This window comes from Xiphophorus maculatus, chromosome 20 (genome assembly GCF_002775205.1).
Source record: "Xiphophorus maculatus strain JP 163 A chromosome 20, X_maculatus-5.0-male, whole genome shotgun sequence".
NCBI lineage: Eukaryota > Metazoa > Chordata > Actinopteri > Cyprinodontiformes > Poeciliidae > Xiphophorus > Xiphophorus maculatus.
The window spans coordinates 30,906,704-30,927,010 of NC_036462.1; the positions used below are offsets into that span (position 1 = coordinate 30,906,704).

The 20,307-nt window shown below is 42.3% G+C and overlaps 1 protein-coding gene across 2 annotated transcripts; it reads right to left on the reverse strand.

Moving 5' to 3' along the window:
• Positions 1-310: 310 nt before the first annotated feature.
• lamb3 (laminin subunit beta 3) lies at positions 311-19,935 on the reverse strand. Of its 2 annotated transcripts, none has more exons than XM_023325724.1 (22): positions 19,698-19,935; positions 17,975-18,126; positions 14,354-14,468; positions 14,149-14,222; positions 13,851-14,039; positions 12,744-12,807; positions 12,449-12,639; positions 10,205-10,325; positions 9,066-9,254; positions 8,802-8,957; positions 8,034-8,227; positions 7,015-7,111; positions 6,557-6,932; positions 5,252-5,412; positions 4,906-5,114; positions 4,215-4,421; positions 3,936-4,080; positions 3,638-3,845; positions 3,018-3,159; positions 2,746-2,922; positions 1,448-1,607; positions 311-751 (listed from the first exon to the last, which is right to left on the reverse strand). In XM_023325724.1, exons 1-22 carry the CDS (start codon positions 19,753-19,755, stop codon positions 612-614), a joined length of 3,525 nt encoding a protein of 1,174 aa, XP_023181492.1. In that variant the 5' UTR covers positions 19,756-19,935; the 3' UTR covers positions 311-611. The 2 variants fall into 2 exon arrangements, with proteins under 2 accessions (XP_023181492.1, XP_014330136.1); XM_014474650.2 differs by having other exon boundaries at positions 4,906-5,117.
• Positions 19,936-20,307: the final 372 nt, after the last annotated feature.

Here is a 20,307-nt window from a genome sequence, read left to right on the forward strand (position 1 = left end):
AAAAATAGATTCATAAACACAAAACCAAAGATATTATATCTATACTTTCAGTATGTTTCAGCTTTCACCCTGTGCATGCAAAATGACAATAAAGTCAGTCTAAGTCTAAGTCTAAGTCTAAGCTTTATAAACTCACAACATAGTTCCAGTCAGTTATAGTTTTTCCCCCTTAATTGCCGTTTTTATTTATCTCAGTTAATGAAAATGTTTTAGTTTTTGTTATTTTGTTAGTTTTAGTTCACTTTAACAACCTTTGAATAATTAAATAAACAAACAAGGAAATCAAACTCTAAACAACTCTCACACACACTTAGCAGTAAACAAGAATTTATTTTAAAAGTGCACAAACAGCAGATGCAAACCAATAAAAAATAAATATTGTACAGTATCAGTGACCCTTTTGTTCCTTTTTGAAAAGTAGAACAGTTGTACCACATGCTAACAGTGGAGCAGAGTGTAGAGTGAAACACAGTTTACTATGTCTCAGAATAAAAATGATTTTGTTGAAAAAGTGCTATGCAAAGAGTGCAAATATTTTAAAAATATATATGTTAGGTTAGGGTTTTGACCGAGCAATAAGGGGCGCCACAGTGCCCCACTGCATAGGCGATTTAGGCCGAACAGGTGCGGAGATCGTCGGCTCTTTTTCGGATCGCTTGCAAGATGTCCTTCAGCTTGGCGTCAAGTCCTTCAAGCTTGGCAGACTTCTGGATGATCTCGTCCTGCAGTCCTCTCAGGGTGTCTGCTTTTCCTGGAGAGTGGATGAGAAAACCAGCGTCCATCAGAAAACACAGAGAAAACCAGCGTCCATCAGAAAACAGAGAAAACCAGCGTCCATCAGAAAACACAGAGAAAACCAGCATCCATCAGAAAACAGAGAAAACCAGCGTCCATCAGAAAACACAGAGAAAACCAGCATCCATCAGAAAACACAGAGAAAACCAGCATCCATCAGAAAACAGAGAAAACCAGCGTCCATCAGAAAACACAGAGAAAACCAGCATCCATCAGAAAACAGAGAAAACCAGCATCCATCAGAAAACAGAGAAAACCAGCGTCCATCAGAAAACACAGAGAAAACCAGCATCCATCAGAAAACAGAGAAAACCAGCGTCCATCAGAAAACACAGAGAAAACCAGCATCCATCAGAAAACACTCCAAGTGTCTCAGAAGCCATCCTACATCCAGCTCCCCCCTGAAAACAACTAACATACTGTCTGTCATTAAGTAATTGAATTTTCTATTTCCTATTCATGACATTATGATGGAAAAACAGCACAGGAAAAACAAAGATAAAAAAGAGCAAAAACATTTGGACCGTCAATCAGCGTCTAAAAACAAGCGTGAAACTGACAACCAACGGTTGAATTCAATGGGGGAAAAAAAAGGTCAAAAGTTGGTCATGATTTAAGACAATATATCGATAAAGCAGCATCCCTGCGTTACCTTCGAGAGCGTCTGTCATACTGAGTGTGGTGTTAGTCAGAGTTTTAGCTTTCTCCTTCAGCTTCTCCACTCTCTCCGCCAGAGGAGACGTCTCTCCAGGAGCTCCAGGGCTCGCCTGGCCTTTAAGACGATCGAGCTGCTCCTCCAAACTCTTCAGAATCTGAAAGCACACACACACAGCCACCAGCGTGAGTAAATGCACATATATACATACGCAGAACACTTAGCTTCGTTTAGCCTCGTGTTAGCGGCTCTTCAGTTTTGACAGAACATTATGCTGCTGAGACTCAAACGCCCTGAACACACTTGATTTCCTCTTGATTTGCAGCTCTATGTAACTATATATTGACAGCATCAGAATCTAGAATCAATATGTCTAATGTTTACTTTGGTCTATGTTTTGTCTCTCGGACCACACTTGTACTTACACTCCCAGTTACCTTCCTGTGGCAAAACGTAGCATGCAATAAAAAATAGACAGAATTATATTGGTATGTTTTATAGTAGGAATTGCACGTTAGCTCTGTGTAACTCCAATCTTTATGGATTTGGTGCCACTGTTCTGCCTTGTGAGCTGCCAGCTGTTCTCAGCTGCTCAAAAAAACGACTGATTCTGTTAAAGGGGAGTCTTTTCTTTCCACTGTTACCACCTGCTTGCTCAGGAGAAAAATAATAGCCAGTTGTTGTTTCTTAGATAACTTTTTGCCAATTAGCATTAGATTAGCAACTGACTTTGGTTTTTCTATAATCTGATTAGGACGGAGTTGAACTCTGAGCAGTTGGATCTGGAGATGACTCTACTGCCTGACTAGTTTGGGATGAATTGGACTGACATGAAAGACATCTGGACAAAAGCATCAGATTTTTATTTTATTTATTTATTTTTTTGGCTTTTTAAGTCCTTGTTAGAGATTAAATATGAACAGCAAATGTATTCATATACACTCTCTTGGGGAGGAAATCTACTTTTTAAAGGAGTAGCATGGACAGAACAATGAGGAAGAAGTAGCCTTAGCGACTTAAGAAACAAGGCGTCCTGCAGGGGACGCTGTTTTCCCCGTAGAGTCCTAACGCCAGATGCAAAAGAACTATGGTAACGTCATTTTTATTTCCAGGTTTAGAAACCTGTTTGTGGATGGTTCACTTTTTTCATTCTCTTTATGAGACAAAAGAAACGCAGCAGAGCGAAGGAAACAAGGAGGACTAGAACAGTCACACCAGGACAGTCACACGGGAATAACCGGCTTCGGTCAACACACGCCGATTCTCAGTTTGAAGTTGTGTCGTCCAGATCTCACCGGTTGAGCTGCAGCTGCCTCCTCCTCAGCCTTCCCTGCAGTCTGCAGAGCATCGGGAGCTTTCCGCTTTGCGTCCTCCAGCAGCTTCTTCAGCTCCTCCAGCTGGTCCTTCATCGGTGTCGTCAGTGCCTCTGTGTCGGTCAGCGCCTTCTCTGCTGGCTTCAGCGTGTCTTCCACCTTCATCCGCGACAGAGGGGTCAGCAAATCTCGGCAGGTTCCATTGACTTCGTTGAAATAACCGGGTTATTGAGAAACGCCAGAGCACTTCCTACCTGTGTCAGGTCGTCACGGACGCTGTCGATGAGGTCCAAGCTGCCCTGCAGCTTTTCTTCCAAGTCAGAGAAGGAGTCGTTCCCTGCGTCCAAGCCTTTCAGGAGTTTGTCCAAATCGTCCTTGGTTCCCAGCGCCTTGACCCTGTTAATGTGTCGCACAAAAAGAATTTCTCTCATTCACACATTCATGACGTGTTGATTTGGATTGAGTTACAATGTCCTCTTCTGTCTGTGCAACTCTAGGGAATTTGGTTAGATCCAACCAGTTTCTGGATTCAGAGGTAAGGATTTATTAACATGCATCTTTTTTTTTTTTTTACTCTGCATTTGTCAACAATCTGACCAACGACTGATCTGGGTACACGAACTGTAGGTGTGTTATTGGTAAGACTGTGGCAATTAAATAAATTAAGAAATGAATCGCGTTGTAAATGAAAACAAGCACAATAATTTGCTTGATTGTTTTTCTCTCTTTCTACCAAAGACTGGATGAGCTAGCCTCTTTTTAAAAAGAGAAGTTTTGTTTCTGGAGACGTTAGGATAAATTTTAGTTGTTGTTCCCCACCACCCCCCGATATTTAAAATGTCTCCCGGTCCCAGTGTTAACTTTTCGTCCTGACCTGGCCGCATCCGCCTCCTGCAGCAGCTTCCTGGCTGTGTCCAGCTGGGGCTTGGCCTCCTTCAGAACGTTCTCGGTGTTCGGCAGACTTGCAGCCAGATTTTTCAGCTCCTCCAGCTTCTTCTCCAAGGCAGGCAGGCTGACCGGCAGGTTGGCGTTCAGAATCCACTCGCTTATCTCCTGAACCTGGGTGAGGTTGGAAGATGGATCTGGGCGCACAGAAAAGTTAAAACGTTTGAGTGAATCTCTACCTTGCGACGCTAATCACAGCAGTCACTGCGACCCGGAATGATTTGTACCCGTCAGAAAGTCCTTGAGGTCTTGAATTATGTTGCGCGTCTCCTGCAGGTCGTCCTCCAGCCGGTCTCTGGCCGTCTTAGTCTTGCCCGACAGGTCTTTCACTACTTGCCTCACCTCGTCAGATTTTTCCTGCGCGTTCTGAAGCTGCAGAGAAAAGAGCAACAAAATAAATTGAAGAGAAAATCTAAAAAAAATAAAAATAAAACCCAACCAAAGAAAAAAGAATCTGCAAATCAATGAACAATGGAAATCTGCGGCGATGAGGACAGAGTGCGAACCATCTCTGCAGCCTCGGTGATCTTCAGACTGAGGTTGGCCAGACGGTCCTTCACGTCCGTAACGTCGGCGTCGGCCCGTTTGCTTATAGGCAGGGCGCCGACGCACTGCGCCCCGTTCTGGCAGAGCGGGCTTCCCTCCGGTGGACACAGAGCGTCCCCCTCACACCGCAGAGGGGTGCAGGGCTCGGACCGAGCACTGCCACACACCTGGAGAGAGGAACGTCACAAATCTGGTATGACGCACGTCTGATTGGAAGTAGGGCTGCAGCCAACGGTTATTTCACTAATCGATTATTCTATCAATTATTCTGACGATCGGTCGATTAATCGGACGAAAGACATTGGTCCATTTTCCAGATTTTTCCCTTTTTTTTAACACAAATTTAAAAGTGCATCAAACGATCCGAATGCAAACAACAATTAATTCCCTTTTCAAACAAGAATTGTTTTTTCTGTTTCTAACCGCTGCAGCTGGTGGTTATTTTACTAATCGATTGTTCTGACGATTAATCGGATAAAATATACTGGCACATTTTCCAGATGTTTTTGTAATTTTTTTTAAATACAACATCAAAAATACATTAAAAGACCCAAGTTTAAACAATAATTAATTCCTTTTTGAAACAAGATTTTTTTCTTTGCTACCTAAAATGCAGTAGGTTACTCTCGTTCGATCGGCCATGACGGTTACCTGCTTAGCAACAGGAGTGAGGTCTGGCTGGGAGGCCATGTTGTTTTTCAGCTGGCTCAGGTCTCTGGTGTTGTTTGGCTGCACCCGATTCTGAACGCCCTCGGCCTCCTCTTGGATGTCTCTCGCCTCCTTTATCGTGTTCTCAGTCGAATTCACTTTCTTAGCCGCATCTGTCGACTCATCGTACGCTTTCTTGATGACATCAAGACCTTCTGTGTACAAAGGTTGGAAAACGGGTTGAGAATTTGTCCCAACACCGGCAAAGTAAAACTTTTTTTTTTTTTTTTTATACGATATCCTCTTCCGGTTGCTGTCATTAAAACTAAAACACCAAGGTTGAGCCGACCTGCATCGTCGGGGTCGGTGACGGCCCCCGTGGAATCTTTCTTGGCTTCATATATTAAAGCGATGCTATCCAGCAGAGCCTGCAGTTTATCCAGCTCCGCTTCCAAACCAGGATCTCTGACTGGAGGAGGAAGATTGTCGTCGACCTTTTCCAAGTCGTCCCTGAAACAAAAGAGAAAATGATCCATTAGTGGAAGGAAAAGATTTTGAACCGAAACTCATATACAGAGCTGTGAGAGAGTATTTGTCCTCTTAAAGGTTTCTCCTACTTTTCCTTTTTGGTCACACAGGAATATTTAACATTGTTAAACAAAATGTTCATATCAGACCTGACTAAATAGGTAAGAGCAGTTTTCTAATATTTATTCATTTATTGAGACCTAAAGTTATCTGAACCAACTAGTTCAGTCAGTTTAGTGCTGCTCAGACGATGTCCTTTTTCTGAAGGACCGTGTTAGGCCAAAGAGTTTGGGAATGTGTTTCTATTATCAAGTTATTAATGTTGGCTTTAAAATGCCGTCCATTTCTTATTGTTGGACCTTGAACAATAACCGTTGATCAAGGCAAGTGAGGCCTGCTAATGTTTGCTTTCACATCTCTTAGTGCACTTCCTGTTGTAAAATGTTCCATACAACTATATATATTGTTTTTAGTTTTCCCAAGTCTGGCAGTAACCTGCCTGCCACGTTTTTTCACTTATCATACTGATACGACAGAAAGTATTTACTGGTATCGATCCGACGCAGAAAAAAAAAGTGCTGAAGTGACTGAAAATGTTTCTTCTTGTTTATTTTTATTTTTTTAAAAAAGAAAAACAGATATGAATGTACAAAATGACACATTTTTTGATGACTCTGCACCAGTAAAGCACACTTAGACGCACCAACAGCTTCACAAGCTCGGACAGACATTCAGCTTTCATTTGTTCAGCCAGTGCAGTTAGGAGTAGAACAGCCAATGGGAAATAAACAACAAAGAAACTGAAACCGACTAAAACAATACGCTGACTATCTGGGTCAGAGGTGAAGAAATAAACTGCAACAAACCTTCTTTTAAATGGTTCAGAAAGTAAAATTAGGAATTAGGAATAAAGCATGATGTCACTCAGAGCACAAAGCATAGAATTAGACTGAATAGATCAGCCCTTATGGATTGGGTACATCATCATTGTACCAAATCTAGAATTCATTTTTAATATCGGGAAGATACAGATATTAATATCAGATTGGTACATCTCTAAGTTCCTCCCCTCGCCCTTCATAATTGGAACATATAGTCAACACGTATTATTTCAGCCGCTCCTCACCTCAGTTTGTTGAGCAGGAACAGAGCATCGTCCAGCTGTGTGACAGTCTTGGGCGGTCGGGATACGGACTCCCTGATCCGGCCGAGGCCGGCCTCAAGCTCCCGAAAGCGTGGCCCGAAGCTCCCGAGATCCCCACCGCCTCCGGGAAGAGACGGCAGCCTGAAGGACAGCTTGTCCAGAGCGAGGCTGACGTTCCTTCGCTGGGAGTCCAGAGTGAAGAAGCAGTTCGGACAAAGTTCACAGGCAGGGAACGAGTCACAGTACCCGCGACTGCAGGAGTCGCAGCGGGGCCCGGTGGCACCTGGTCGGCACAAACACTCTCCCGTTTTCCTGTTGCACACTTCCGGAAGGGTTCCCGCTGTGTCACACGGACAAGCTGCGGACAGAAACACGCACACAAGGTTTTGATTAGAAGCAAAAATAGGATGAACTATCAGAAAAGAAAGCAGGTGACTCACGTCGGCAGCCAGACAGAGGGGTCCCGTATGAGCCGTCTGCGCACTGACTGCATGTCCTTCCTCCAAAGTCTCGTCTGCACCGACACTGACCTGTCCGCTACAACCAAACACACTCATAGTGTGAAACCTTCCGGCTCAGGAAATGTTCCGAGAACCGCTGAACGTCTGCTACTGACTGGACAATTTCTTTGATTCGTTCATGAATGTTAAAGCACCGTGTAAATGACACATTATCTAAAATGTAGATATTTCTTCCTTTAACAGCAAAACCTTTTCCGGCACTTTTCACATCCTGCGCGCTCATTTTGGGGGGCAAGCCAAGACCAGCCCCTCACCTGACAACCTAAATGGAGCTCAACTCACTTCAGTCTTCTCTAACCACACAAAGGCAGATTCTTTTAAAAACGGGTTTTTGTTGTGCTGAATTATTGTGCTTCTTTTTCCAGGTCAAAGATGGACGGTTGTACCGCTGTGCGTCTGCTTGCAGCCATTTTCACGTGTCTGAGATCTGTGATGGAAAATACTGTAGGATTACTGTAAACACTACAGCGCTGCTGACAACACTACTGTAAACACTGAGTTGGGACGGTGCATTCCTCCATGAGCTCAAAACAGGAAAAACCCATCGAGTGAGAATAATTTTGTGTATTAAATGTGACGAACATGTTTCGATTCGCCCACGGACCCATCCCAGCTTCCTCAAGGGACCATAAGAGCGGACCTTTGAACGTTGTCAGGGGGGGACAAGCACTGACGCATTTAGAGGGCAGAGAACAGTTTATTTCACTTCAAAAACTCAAACCGGGTCTGGAAAAAAGTGAAAGCTTGATAAATGCCTCCGTCTGAATACTGCAGTCTAGAACCAACATTTGTCTTTTAATAGTCATTTTGTGGAATAAACTCTTGTGTGGATATTGTTGCCTTAGGGAGAGAGAAACGTGTTTTTCCAAAAGCGTTTCGACACAGGTCAGACGGAGTTTACACCCCAGGGCTGTGTTGAAGTGGCGGACTCTTCTTACCTGGTCACAGGTGTCACTGGTTGACCCGGTCGGGTCACAGCCACACGGTTCGCAGACATCTGACTGGGGCGGCTTCCAGTAGCCTTTCGAACACACGTCGCAGGTTGGGCCGTGGAAGTGGGGGCGACAGGGGCACTGTCCGGTCACAGGGTCACACAGGGTCGACAGGGAGCCGACCGGAGAACAGGAACATTCTGCAGAGAGGGAGAAACAGGCGTTGGGCAGAGAGCCGGCTGACCGCCAGCACGTCACCACCGGACAAAACCGCTCGACAAAGAAACGAGGGCTGAGGGGAGGGACAGAGGGAGACCTGCTGCTCTGGGACGGACATTTAAGAACATGTCCAAGCCACGATCAGGGCCTGTCCAAGCCTTTTTGGGGCCCTAAGCAGGTTTTTTTTTGTGTGGAAAATGTCAACACCAGATGATTTATTACTCCTAAGCTACTCTATGTGTGTAACACACCTACTATCATTAGTATAACTTCTCATTAGCATAAATTATACCTTTTTTATTATGACTATTGAGTTTAGTATTGGAGGAGTAAAAACAACAAAAAAATGATTTGGATTCTGAAATGCAGATGAATGGTTGAGTTTTTGTTCAGGTGTGTTTAACTATGAGTTTCTTTATGAGTGGCTTTATTTCTTCTAAAGCTTTGAAACTTCACAAGATGGAAAGATTAAACTATAAGATTATAGTTTTTCTAAAAAGCATGACATGCAGCTGCCTTCCTCCGTTCTGCTTCTCTGCACGTCGGATGACTCACTTTTGCAGCCCATCGGGTCGGACGAGCTCAGGCTGTGGAAACCTTTTCTGCAGCGGTCGCAGTGAGGGCCCTCCACATTAGCTTTGCACGGACAGGAGCCGGCGCTGTCTTCACACTGGCCCCCGTTCACCGTCCCCTCCGCATTGCAGGCACAGCCTGGAGCCAACAGAACCCAGATTGTCTCAAACACGGCTTTGTCTTTTAACACGCTGCGCTGGGATTTTTTGATTGTATTTTTTTTTTTTAATCGGCCTCTTCACTTACGTATGCACGCATCGGGACGATCCATCCGGCTCCGGGGGTTTGGCTGGTAGCCCCGGGCACACCGGTCACACTTGGGCCCTGTGGTGTGGTGCATGCAGCCCTCACACACTCCGCCGCTCCTCCGCCCACTGGCCTCATACACTGCTGGGTCGAAGTGACAGCGCTGGGCGTGGTTGTTGCAGTCACAGCCTGAGGACAGGACGAAGATGGACAGAACTATGGTTAGTAAGGGTGTGACACTTATTTCTTTGAAATAGTAACCCTGTTAGGAAAACTTTTATTAAGGTTTGCTAACAGCATCTTTTACTAAAGGTGTCTCTTTGGCGTAGAAAAGGTCATGAAGTCAAGTACAGCTGGTCTAGTCTGATCTGTTCTACGTCAGGAGTTCTCTAACTTTCCACACCAAAGACCCCTAACAGCATTAGCCTCTGGTGGGGACCTCCTTTATAAACAAACAACATATGCAAAAAAACAACATTTTTTTCACTATTATTCACACTTCCATATTTATTGCATTTAGCATAAGTGCTGCGTTATAACTTCTGATTTTAAGGCGTCCAGCAGCAGTGTCCGCCACCAGCTGGACACTTCCGACCGTCTTTTTCTTGACAGAAACTTCTCCATCTGCTGTAGACTCACTTTATAAATGTCGCTGGCAGCCAATCAGAGACGAGCACAGCCAATAACATTTCACACACTATTTGTAACTTTACTCAGATTCTATAATAATGATAATAGAAATAGCTAATTAAATTTGATGCCAACTATGATTTAAAAATAACCTTTTCTTTTTGTAGCTTTTTTTTGCCCTCCTCATCATCACTCCAGCTTTCTAGACCGTCTTTGGCGCCCTCTGGCGGCCACCACTTTAATAAACACTTTTCTAGACTGTAACTAGAAACACATAACAGTTTTGACATTTCAGCTGTAGTTAAAGTGACTCTGAAAAATGTTCCTAACAGAACTCCACAGCGTTGTTTGACAGCTGTGGAGTCTTATGTAAAGAAAATGTTGGTTCTCGCTATATATTTAAGTTTTCCTCTAGCACTTAAGTTTATTTGTCACAACTCTGACCGAGGTGGGCAGAAACTCCAGAAACAATTTTCAGACGGTGTGTAAAGATACGTGAGGAGCTTTACGTTGGCAGGTGTGTGTGTTCCCTTCCTCTGCGGGTCTCCAAGGCAGATCGTTGTAGAAGTCGGCGCAGCGCTCGCAGTTCTCGCCGGCGGTGTTATGTCTGCAGTCACACACGTGATTCACCTGCCGAGATAACGCAGATAAAACACCTGGAGTTCAACCGTTCACTCTTCACTCATTGGTTCGGACAAGAACGAAACGTACATGTCCTTCTCTGCGATAAGCTGTTGTGTACAAAACCTAGAGCTACACTCTAAAAGGCAAGGTCTGTAGAATAGAAGACCGTTTATTGATCCCCAAGGAGAAATTGCTTATTAGCTGACAAGCTACTCCATCCAAGGCGTTAATCATTAATGATGTAAATGTAACCATATACAATAACAATTTATAAAAACAAATATGTATGGACGACTAAGTGTGATGTAAAGAAAGAAAGATTTAACATTTAAGTTACTCAGAGTTGGGCGTTGCAAAGGCTGATGCCTACAGGCAGAAATGATTTTCTGTGGCGCTCAGGAGCGTCAAGTTGAGAATCGGAAAGACATATGCACTGTAAAACATTTCAAGGTGGTTTAGCTTGAAAATGAAAGTCCACCTGCTGCCTTAAAAACGCGATTTAAGTCAACAAGAAAATTCTTTTGGTTTTAACTCAGAAATTGAACTTCATTATTAAGTTGACTTAACAACAAGAGACACGTTGCCTAAGCCAGTGTTTCCCAACCCTGGTCCTCAAGGCCCACTGTCCTACATGTTTTAGAGGTTTCCCTGCTTTAATGTTGCTCCGATTGCAGTTCAACAAACGCCTGTTAATCAGTCATCAATTGAAATCAGCTGGACTGAAGCAAGGGAATACCTAAAACATGCAGGGCAGTGAGCCTGGAGGACCAGGGTTGGGAAACGAATGGTGAGTTTTAACTTAATGCTGCAATTTAAACCAAATAATTATTTTACAATATGTGGGGGGAAAAAAAACTGTCCTCACCTTGTTAAAGAGCTCACATTTCTATGAGGGGCCGTTTAGGACAAAAACTGTTTTGTCTTTCACACATTACTAAAGACTCAAACACACACACACACACACACACACACACACACACACACACACACAAAATACTAAAATTATGCATATACGCTATTACATCATCACACACACATACAATTTTTCTTTCTCACACACATACATAAAAGACTAAGTTTGCACATATAAACTAATAAAATATTGCACATGCATGCATTTTTTCCTCTCGCACACAAGACTAAAATTGCACATATGCACTACTAAAACATCACACACACACACACACACACATACACACACAAAGCATACTATTCAGAATGAGAGGTGGAAAATGTGATTGTGTGTGAAGTAACACTAGGCTGAATGAATGAATGAATGAATGAATGAATGAATGAATGAATGGGGATAAGACTTGTATTTGTCTGTGTGAAAGACATTTTTTGTATGTGTGAGAGAGACATTTGTATCCACGTGTGATATATTAGTGGTGTATATGTGCAATTTTAATATTTTGTGAGTGTGTAGGAGTCTTTGGTAGCGTGTGAGACAAAGACAAAACATAGTTTTTGTCCTAAACGGCTCCTCATACATTTCTCTGTTATTTCCACTCACATTATCAAGTTAAAAAATAACTTTTTAACTTGATAATGTGCTTATTTTACGTTAGAATATTTACATTTTCAAATTGCAAGAACAAAATTTCTGACCTGATAATAAATTTGATTAAACATCACAATGAATTTTGCTCTAGAACATTTAGTGTGAACAGGACCAGGAGTTACATTGAAATAAACATTTCAACACACAAGAGTCAGATCAGTGTAACACACTTCCATCTCTGTAACACAGGATACAAAAAAAAACATGCTGCTAAGCATTCTGGGAAATGCTTAGGAAAATCTGGGAAATGCCCACTCCTGTCTTTTCTTTTTTTTTTTTCTTTCAGTTTTTTTAAGTGCAAACCTAAAATCTCTCATTTAGCTCTTGGAGGTTCGACAAAATGAATAAAAAGTTAACACAGCTTCCTGTTGTAAGTTGATCTTTCACAAACTCACACATTTAGGATAAAAATCTAAAACTCACTAAATTTGTTTGACTTAAAGGGTAGAAGACAGACACAACTAAAGGTGGCTCAAATGTTTGACAGTGTGATGATAAATTCATATTACAATATCAATACCACACACACGACACTGAAGCAGAGCAACGACTTGCTTTTCGCTCCTACCTGAATGGTGTCGGTACCGGGGTAGTTGTACTCCTGCGCCTGGCAGCGGTCGGCATGTCCGTGGCACATGCAGGTTCCCATCACTCTCATCTCCTTCAGGGCAAAAAACTTGCTGAAGGATCTGCCCGGGAAGTGGGGCACGTCGCCCAGCTCCGTCAGCGTCACCCGCAGGCCGGTCAGACCGGCCTTATCTGGGGGCAGAAGAGTCAGTCAGCAGGCCGCACACACATCAGCCGGGGGGGGGGGGAGGCTTAATGGCAGCACGACTCGCTCACACATACACACACACACACACCTTCAATCTTCTGGCTGTTGGAAACTGGAGCAAAAAGGTACGGACGCAACGGGCTGAACTCGATCTGGGGATGACAAGGAGGATTAGTTTGATGCTCATGAGGCGTCCTGAACACAGAGACGTCGTTCTGCTGAAGAGTGGCAGCATTCTTAGCCTGAAATGAATTTATGAAGAAATTCTAGCATTGTGCCGATCCCTCCATGCTGGAGTACCTCTGTTACACTGATTCTGAAGTTTTGCAGACTTCAACATTGCTTTGGTCGAGACGTTGCATGTTTGGGCAGTTATGCCCTCTGGTTCAGGATGCTGTGCAGCTGGAAGGATTTTTGCTCTTGCTTTTTTGTTCATTTTTTAAAAAAAAACTTTCGGACAGTCGGTAGCAGCTGATGAGCTTCTCAAAAGCTAAAAGTAATACCTGAACTGTGTTGTGGAAAAAACTATTTTACCAAGCACCGTCACTCAAGCACTGATTGAGTAAAATCACTCAATCAGGTGTATTAAAATATAGTGCAAAACACAGAGAGAATGTAGGACAATCAGTAATGAAGCAGGTCTGGGTGAAAAGCTCTGCCAGGTAGAAACAACACATGAGTTTTATATGGATATAAAACTCATGGGGATTCAAAACAGTCTGGTTCTGATGCAGCTGTAGAAAACAACTTCCAACCTTGTACATGTAACCCAAATAGTTCTTTTGGTGAGAGTTCACAAGCATTTCATATAACATGATCAGCAGATGTTAACTTGTAGTAATTTTCCACCACAACTACGAGCCCCAATATTCTTGATGGAGAACAGGACCAAAAAGAAGGCAAGAGTCATATCCCGGGCTCCACAGCTCCAGAGTAGCAAATTACTGTGGAATTTTGTCTCTGCTGCCCAACATTTGAGCCATTAGCGTGTCAGGGCGGTCATGAGGCTGTCTGACAGCAACAGTCTTCAGTCAGAGGTCTCTTGATTCTTTTCAAGACTGACCTCTACTGGAGATTGTTCCTGCCGGCAGCATCACCATCCACAACAACTCTTCGACGACACTCGGATGATCTGAGTTATGACAACCGTTTGGGAGTAGATTATGTAAGATGGCATGAGACAGCTTGTCCTTACCGTTTCCTCCTGGAATGGGTCAGCATGGGGTCGCAGTGCGTGGCAGTATGTCTGCTCCAGACTGATGGGGCTGTTGGTTTGGATCCCAGGGAAAGCTTCCTCGCAGTTTTTGGCCAAGTAGAGTGCGGGCTGCCATGTCCGTCCATTGTCCAGAGTTCTCTCTATGAGCAGGGCTTTGGGACGAGGACCCTGCAGGGAAACAAGTCAAAGCTTCCTCTGTCCACATATTGAAACAAAACAAAACAAAAGAAACAGCTTGTGTCTTTTGTTTAGGAAACTTCAGGGTGGATCTTCGTACCTTGAAGCTGAGCATCAGGTTGTCGAGCTGGAACAGATTGTTGAGGTCAAACTGAAGGATGACTGGATCTACGCCTATGGGAAGAAGACAAGGCCTTCGTGTTCTTCATGAAAAATGGTTTTATGAACGGGAGCACTGAGTATTTCCACAGCTCCAGTGATCAGTAGGGAGTACGATCTCAGGCTGTTTCTCTTATTTTTTTTACCTTTACTGGACTGCCACCACCGGTTTGGCCCAGAAGTCGTGAGGATGTCTTGCACTGTGTGGGCCAGCGGACCGTTTGGGTTCCTAGAGTCACAAGGGCAGCATTTCATTCTCCACTGTGAAAAAAACAAACAAAAAAAACAAATAAATGCTTCTGCTGGGTCCACTGACTGACACGGTGGGGCCTCTGGTTTCTCATAGCGTAGAGAGACGTCATCAATCAAGAGCAACACAAACGGATCAACTCTGAGCCATCTTGGCGATATCACCTGTATATTGTGATATGCAGAGTCAAAAAGTGTGTCCCTCTATTTGACTCAGAGGGACACACTGCAGATGATGTTTCAAGTTTTAGTTAAATTGCAGTTAAAGGCTTTTGGGTTCATGCTGTTCATGATCAACGACACTTTGTTCAATGGAGGACATCTAGGACCAGAGTGCTGCCACCAGGGTCAGAGAGGCTAATCTGGAAAACGTCCAAGAGTTTCCTGTGGACCAGCTAGGTTTATACACACAGACTGGTGTAAATTCAAGCCATTTACTGCTTTCAAACACACGAGGCAACCACACTTGCTCTAGCAACTTGTACAGACAACGATCACTGCAGTGTCAGATACTGCAGTAGCATTTAGCTACGCTATGCCTCCCTCAGTTAGCACATAGAGCCATATCATCTAGACCTGGTTTGTTGTTGTTTTATTCATTAATCTTTCAGAAAGATGTTGTTTTTTATTTTGTTTTGTTTTGTTTTTTGGATTCCTTACAATCCACCGTTGATGTCAGGTCACACAAATGCTGTGAAGAGATGTTGGAATATGTCTTCACATTATTAGTGAAGAAATATTATAATTTTCTAATACATTATTAGTTAGAATTGAACCGAAGCAAATGCAGGAGAGAGCCGACCTTTCAGAATTAGAGCTTCATGTTTCAAATATAACGCAGAAGAAACAAGAACTGGTCGAACAGGGCCCAGGATTGTCATCCTTCTTAACATGAGGATGCACTGTTTGTCCAGCAGGTGGCAGTGTACGCACTGGAGTCCAATAAAGTGGCTCTGAATAACTGCCTATCATACTGACACATATGCATATAGAGGTTAAATGTGTGTCTCTAAATGCTATATTTTAGATTTATTGCTACTTTGCAGTGGGTTTTAAAATAAAACCAAAAACTTTTTTTTCCCTAAAAATTCTTGCGGATTTACATAACATCTACATAATAAAAGAGTCAATGAATTATTTAAATTTTTTTTCTCCATCATTATCACAGACACGTATCGTGCTCAGTCTCACATACGGTGTTCCTTTTTAAAGACAATTTTTTAAAAACCAGACCGTGATCTTATCCCAGGTGATAAAAGCCATTTCAAACACTCCGAGTTGCACAGATGTCACTTTCACCGCCTCGGTTGCCTCTAGAGCAGAACTGGGACTTTAGGCTTGACTTTGAACTGCATGCAGGTGAGAAGTGATTCAACGTGGAACCTTTTCTGCTGAGATTTGTGTAAATACACAGTGTTTACGATGACTTTGTGCCAGATGTTTGTGCAGAATAAATGTGCCTTTTGGCCTACATTCAGGGTGCAAAGTCCACAGTGGACTCTGAGATCATTTGAGTTACAGAATATAAATAAAAAGAGGTGAGGTGACTTTTTTCCTTTTTTTTTTTTTGACTGAAATTGTGATTTTAACTGAAGGGCATCATAACAAATTTAACAAGTAAAGATGCTAAATATAAACTGATTCAACCAAAAATTTTGGATCAATTGTGCATGTTTGGTTGCTACTCTGACGCTACTATCAAAACTTACTTTAAAAGACTGGCAAAATCTCGATTTTTCTTTATATGATCATAGATACATTACAGCAATATTGTTCTACAATAATTACTTTCAATTTAAAATATATGTTACATAATGCTCCGAAGCTTTTGCAGAAAAATTATTGCAATGATTGTGTTGACAAATTGTGTTCATTATTTCTTGAGCTGCATCTGGAGAAACAAAACAAAACTTAATGACATAAGATTAGCAAACGTATGCCAGTAAATGCAAGATTGTTTCTCTGGTCTAAAAAAACAAAACAAAGCAACAAATCATACACCTGCACACGCCTCTGCACACACGTGAGCATGTGTCAGTTATTTATAGGTAACTGTTTATTTACACACGTTTTTGCTATGAAAGCAAAACCCAAGTATGAATTATTCTCTGTTATCACCCATAAAAACATTCAGTCTATGTACACATTTCAATTTAGCCTACATGTTTAACAACAAATAACAACTGCACTGCATTTGTTGTATTGTAAGTGTACCCCTGATTTTCTTTCTTTATCTGATTTTTTCCCCCCTCATTATAATTTGATGTTTGGTTTGATGTGCTTTTCTTTTGTGTCCTGTGAAGCACTTTGCGGTTTTTATCCCTGAAAGGTGCTGCACAAATAAAATGTTACTTACTTATGACTCCAAGCAACGTCAGACGGCGCACACTTCAGAACGTACTAGTACTCTAAAACAATTTAAATGTTTGAATAGCTGCGGATTTTCCTCTTTGCAAATTTATTTCAAATTTTTCAAACCAAAATCACTTTGATCGTTTTTATCATCGTGGTTCAGGAAGTTAAGCGGTTAACCAGCGTTTTTTTGTTGTTGTTGTTGTTTTTTTTTACTGTAAAATTTAATAGGCAGTTATAGTGGCAGAATCTCTACAAAAATAACAAAAGGGGATATTTACTCTTTATAATAATTGACCCCAAAAATCTGGATGTGCAAAAATTAAAAACATGCCCAACAGCAGAGGACCACAGATGGACCCCTGAGGAATCCCACAAGTGAAAGGAGTTGCAGTTGAAACGATTATTTCACTTATAAGATGGGAAAATATCTTGTTATATAAGCAAATTTATCTGCCAGTGGAACTAGACCTTTTTCATCAATATTAAGGAATTATTGACTTAAAACAAGCTCCTATATATTGCTGAAAATTTACTTGTAAGTCAGTTTAGTCTTATTTAATGTGTAACAAGATATTTACACTAGAATTTAGACTGAAAATACTTGGTAATACTTAGTGTTTTTGCAGTGTAATCAAAAGCTAGAAAACAAAAGACCTTATTCCGTCTAGTTTGAGGAGGAATCGAAGTTGCAAAACTATTTGCTGGAGTCTTGCACACTGCGTGCCCTCTGCTCTGGACACCAACCCTTATTTCAAAACCATCAGTCCTTGGATGCAGCTCTGGATTGATTCTGCTGAGCCAGCAGACAGCCCAGCGTGTGACTATGCAGTTTCATCACGATTCTCTGGCACAAAAATCAGACAGCTTCACAAACTGTGGGCAGGTAATGTGGCTAAAACCACGTCCTCACCTCTGTCCACCGTGACCTCTGCCTGAAATGAACTCTGCAGGGGGAAAACCCGGAGCACTGCTAGCTACTCAAGCAGCACTTTCTCATGAAGAACTGCTCAGATTTTATTTTATTTTTTTTCTTCTGCTTCCTACTCTTTACTGTAAACTCCAGATGTCTGTGCCAAGATTTCTGTGCTAAGAAGTCGTGGCAGAGAAAAACTTGGGGGGGGAAAGGAACGTTGAAGACGACGGCTCCTGGAGCGCCTGGTTACCTGGAATGGGGTGCAGTAGATCTCTGAGTCAGTGAGGCCGCAGGTGGAGGAGGCCCGGAGCTGGTGAGACCGGCCCAGCAGCAGGTCTGTGCTCGGAGGGTAACATGCTCCCAGAGAGCAGTCGTTCTGGGCTGCAGCCACCGCCGCCGCCGCTGTCAAGAAACAGGCAGAACAATCAGGAATTCCTTAGAACATTAACTAGGACGTATGGATTCACTTTTTTTAAACATCATATTTATTGAGTTTTTCCACATATGGAACATTGAACGCCCCTCACACCCCATCCACAAGCAACACCCAGGATATAAAATAAAACTAATCAAGACTCAGCCAGGAAAGAAAAACTAAAAAATAACAGCATTGGTAATAATAATAATAATAATAATAATAATAATAATAATAATAATAATAATAATAATAATAATAATAATAGACACATTAAAATAAAGGAATAAAAAGTACCTATATAAGTAAATACAGGTATAAGCATACATATAAATAAATTAAAGTTTTAATTAATCCAGCTCTATAGTGCCTGGATAAAGTATCACTCTCTTGTTAATAAATATTAGTTATCTGAATTAATATTAATATCATTAGGTGCTGTTCTTTTATTTTGATCCACACTAATCATTCGTGTCAGCATGGTTACTTTCCAAAAATGTCATGAAGGTGTCCCATATACAGTATATGTATATTTTTTAATTTACTGGTCTTTCCTCAAACCATGCATGCTCATTTCTCCAAAACAAAACAGGAAGTGACTTCATGTGTCCACACTGCAGCCGTACGACTGTTATGGGTTCACGTTACTGTTCCCTCACAGCTGCTGTATGCATAATTGTCTCATGGGAAAAATGTCTTGTTATAAGAGAAATAATCTGTCAATAGGAACTAGTACTTTTTAAAAATATCAATAATAAGGAATTATTGACTGAAAACAAGTTTTTATATCTCGCTACAAAGTTACTTGTGAGCCAGTTTTGTCTTATTTCAAGTGTACTGAGATGTTTGGATGAGAAGTCAGATCCAAACGACTAAGAAAGATTTCGACAGTCATTTTGTGTTTTTGCGGCGGCACCTGCCAGGAGCCCACCACACAGAGGTGCAGACAGGGACAACCGACTGACAAAATCTGAGAGTAAACCCCCCCCAAAGGTCACGTGTGACACAGGAAAACCGTCAGCAGCCCTATCATTACCACCACCTCAGTACACCAGCTACAGACAGAGGCAGTAGGATGAGCCCCAGGGGGTCCGCCGCCCCCACCCCAGCCCTCCATTCAGGGTGGATAGGAGGCGTCTACCAGGAGCCCACAGGTCTATACCTGTCCCACCATGCCAAACAGATGAGCCAGTCTGCAGCAGCGACTCGCTTTTATAGAAACAATTCTTCAAAATCTATTTATCTTATTCAATCAGAGCATCATAAATTTCTAGTATTAACTCTTTTTTTTTTTTGCCACCTGAGCAACAGGCACAAATTATCTTAAGAAGCTAAAACTGTTCAATAACGATTGACTAGGACAATTCCTAACTCCAACAAAGTTACAACACAACCACTTTCACGTCGTCTCTAAGTTGAGCTTTACATGGCGTCAGCTCGGACGCGTCACACTTGATGCTTCGTTTAAACTTTGTTGAGGAAGCTAAAGTACTGAGGTGCATCAAGGGTAAATAAAAAGGAAAAAACAAAAGGAAAGCAGCAACCAAAGAGCCCTCACCAGTCAGGAGCAAAAGGATCCTCATTCTGGATTCCTGTGGCAGAGGAAAGCCGAGCATCAGCAAACGTGAAAAGGCTCGGTAAACTCTGGCTGCTAGGGAATCGAGTGAAGGGCCCCTGGAAATCGGATCCGCTAAAGATTAGATTCTGTCCGTGTTAAAGAACCCGCTGCTGACCGACTGCTGCTTTATACACCGGCTCACCTGGACGGGTGATACAGCGTGTGTCAGAGTCCCAACCTTCACAACCACTCCCTTCATCGTGAACCAACACACACACACACACCTACGCGCGCACCTACACACATACATAGAGACACAGGCAGAAAAATAAAAAAAAACTCACTTAGAAGAACCAAAACATGTCTGAACTGGGCTTCACACTTCACTGTTAGTAACTGTGAGCAAAAAGAACCTCGCCCAACATACCTGAGGAAAGAACAAACACTGAACATTCCCTTAGATGTCTTTGTTTTTTATCAGCTTCTAATAAGACATTGCTTCAGGGATTCATCTTGATATCTAAACTTCTTCTTAACTTTCACACCGATCCACAACTTTAAGGTTTTTTTGTTGTTTTTCTTGCTCAATAAAAATCCAAACACTTGTAAA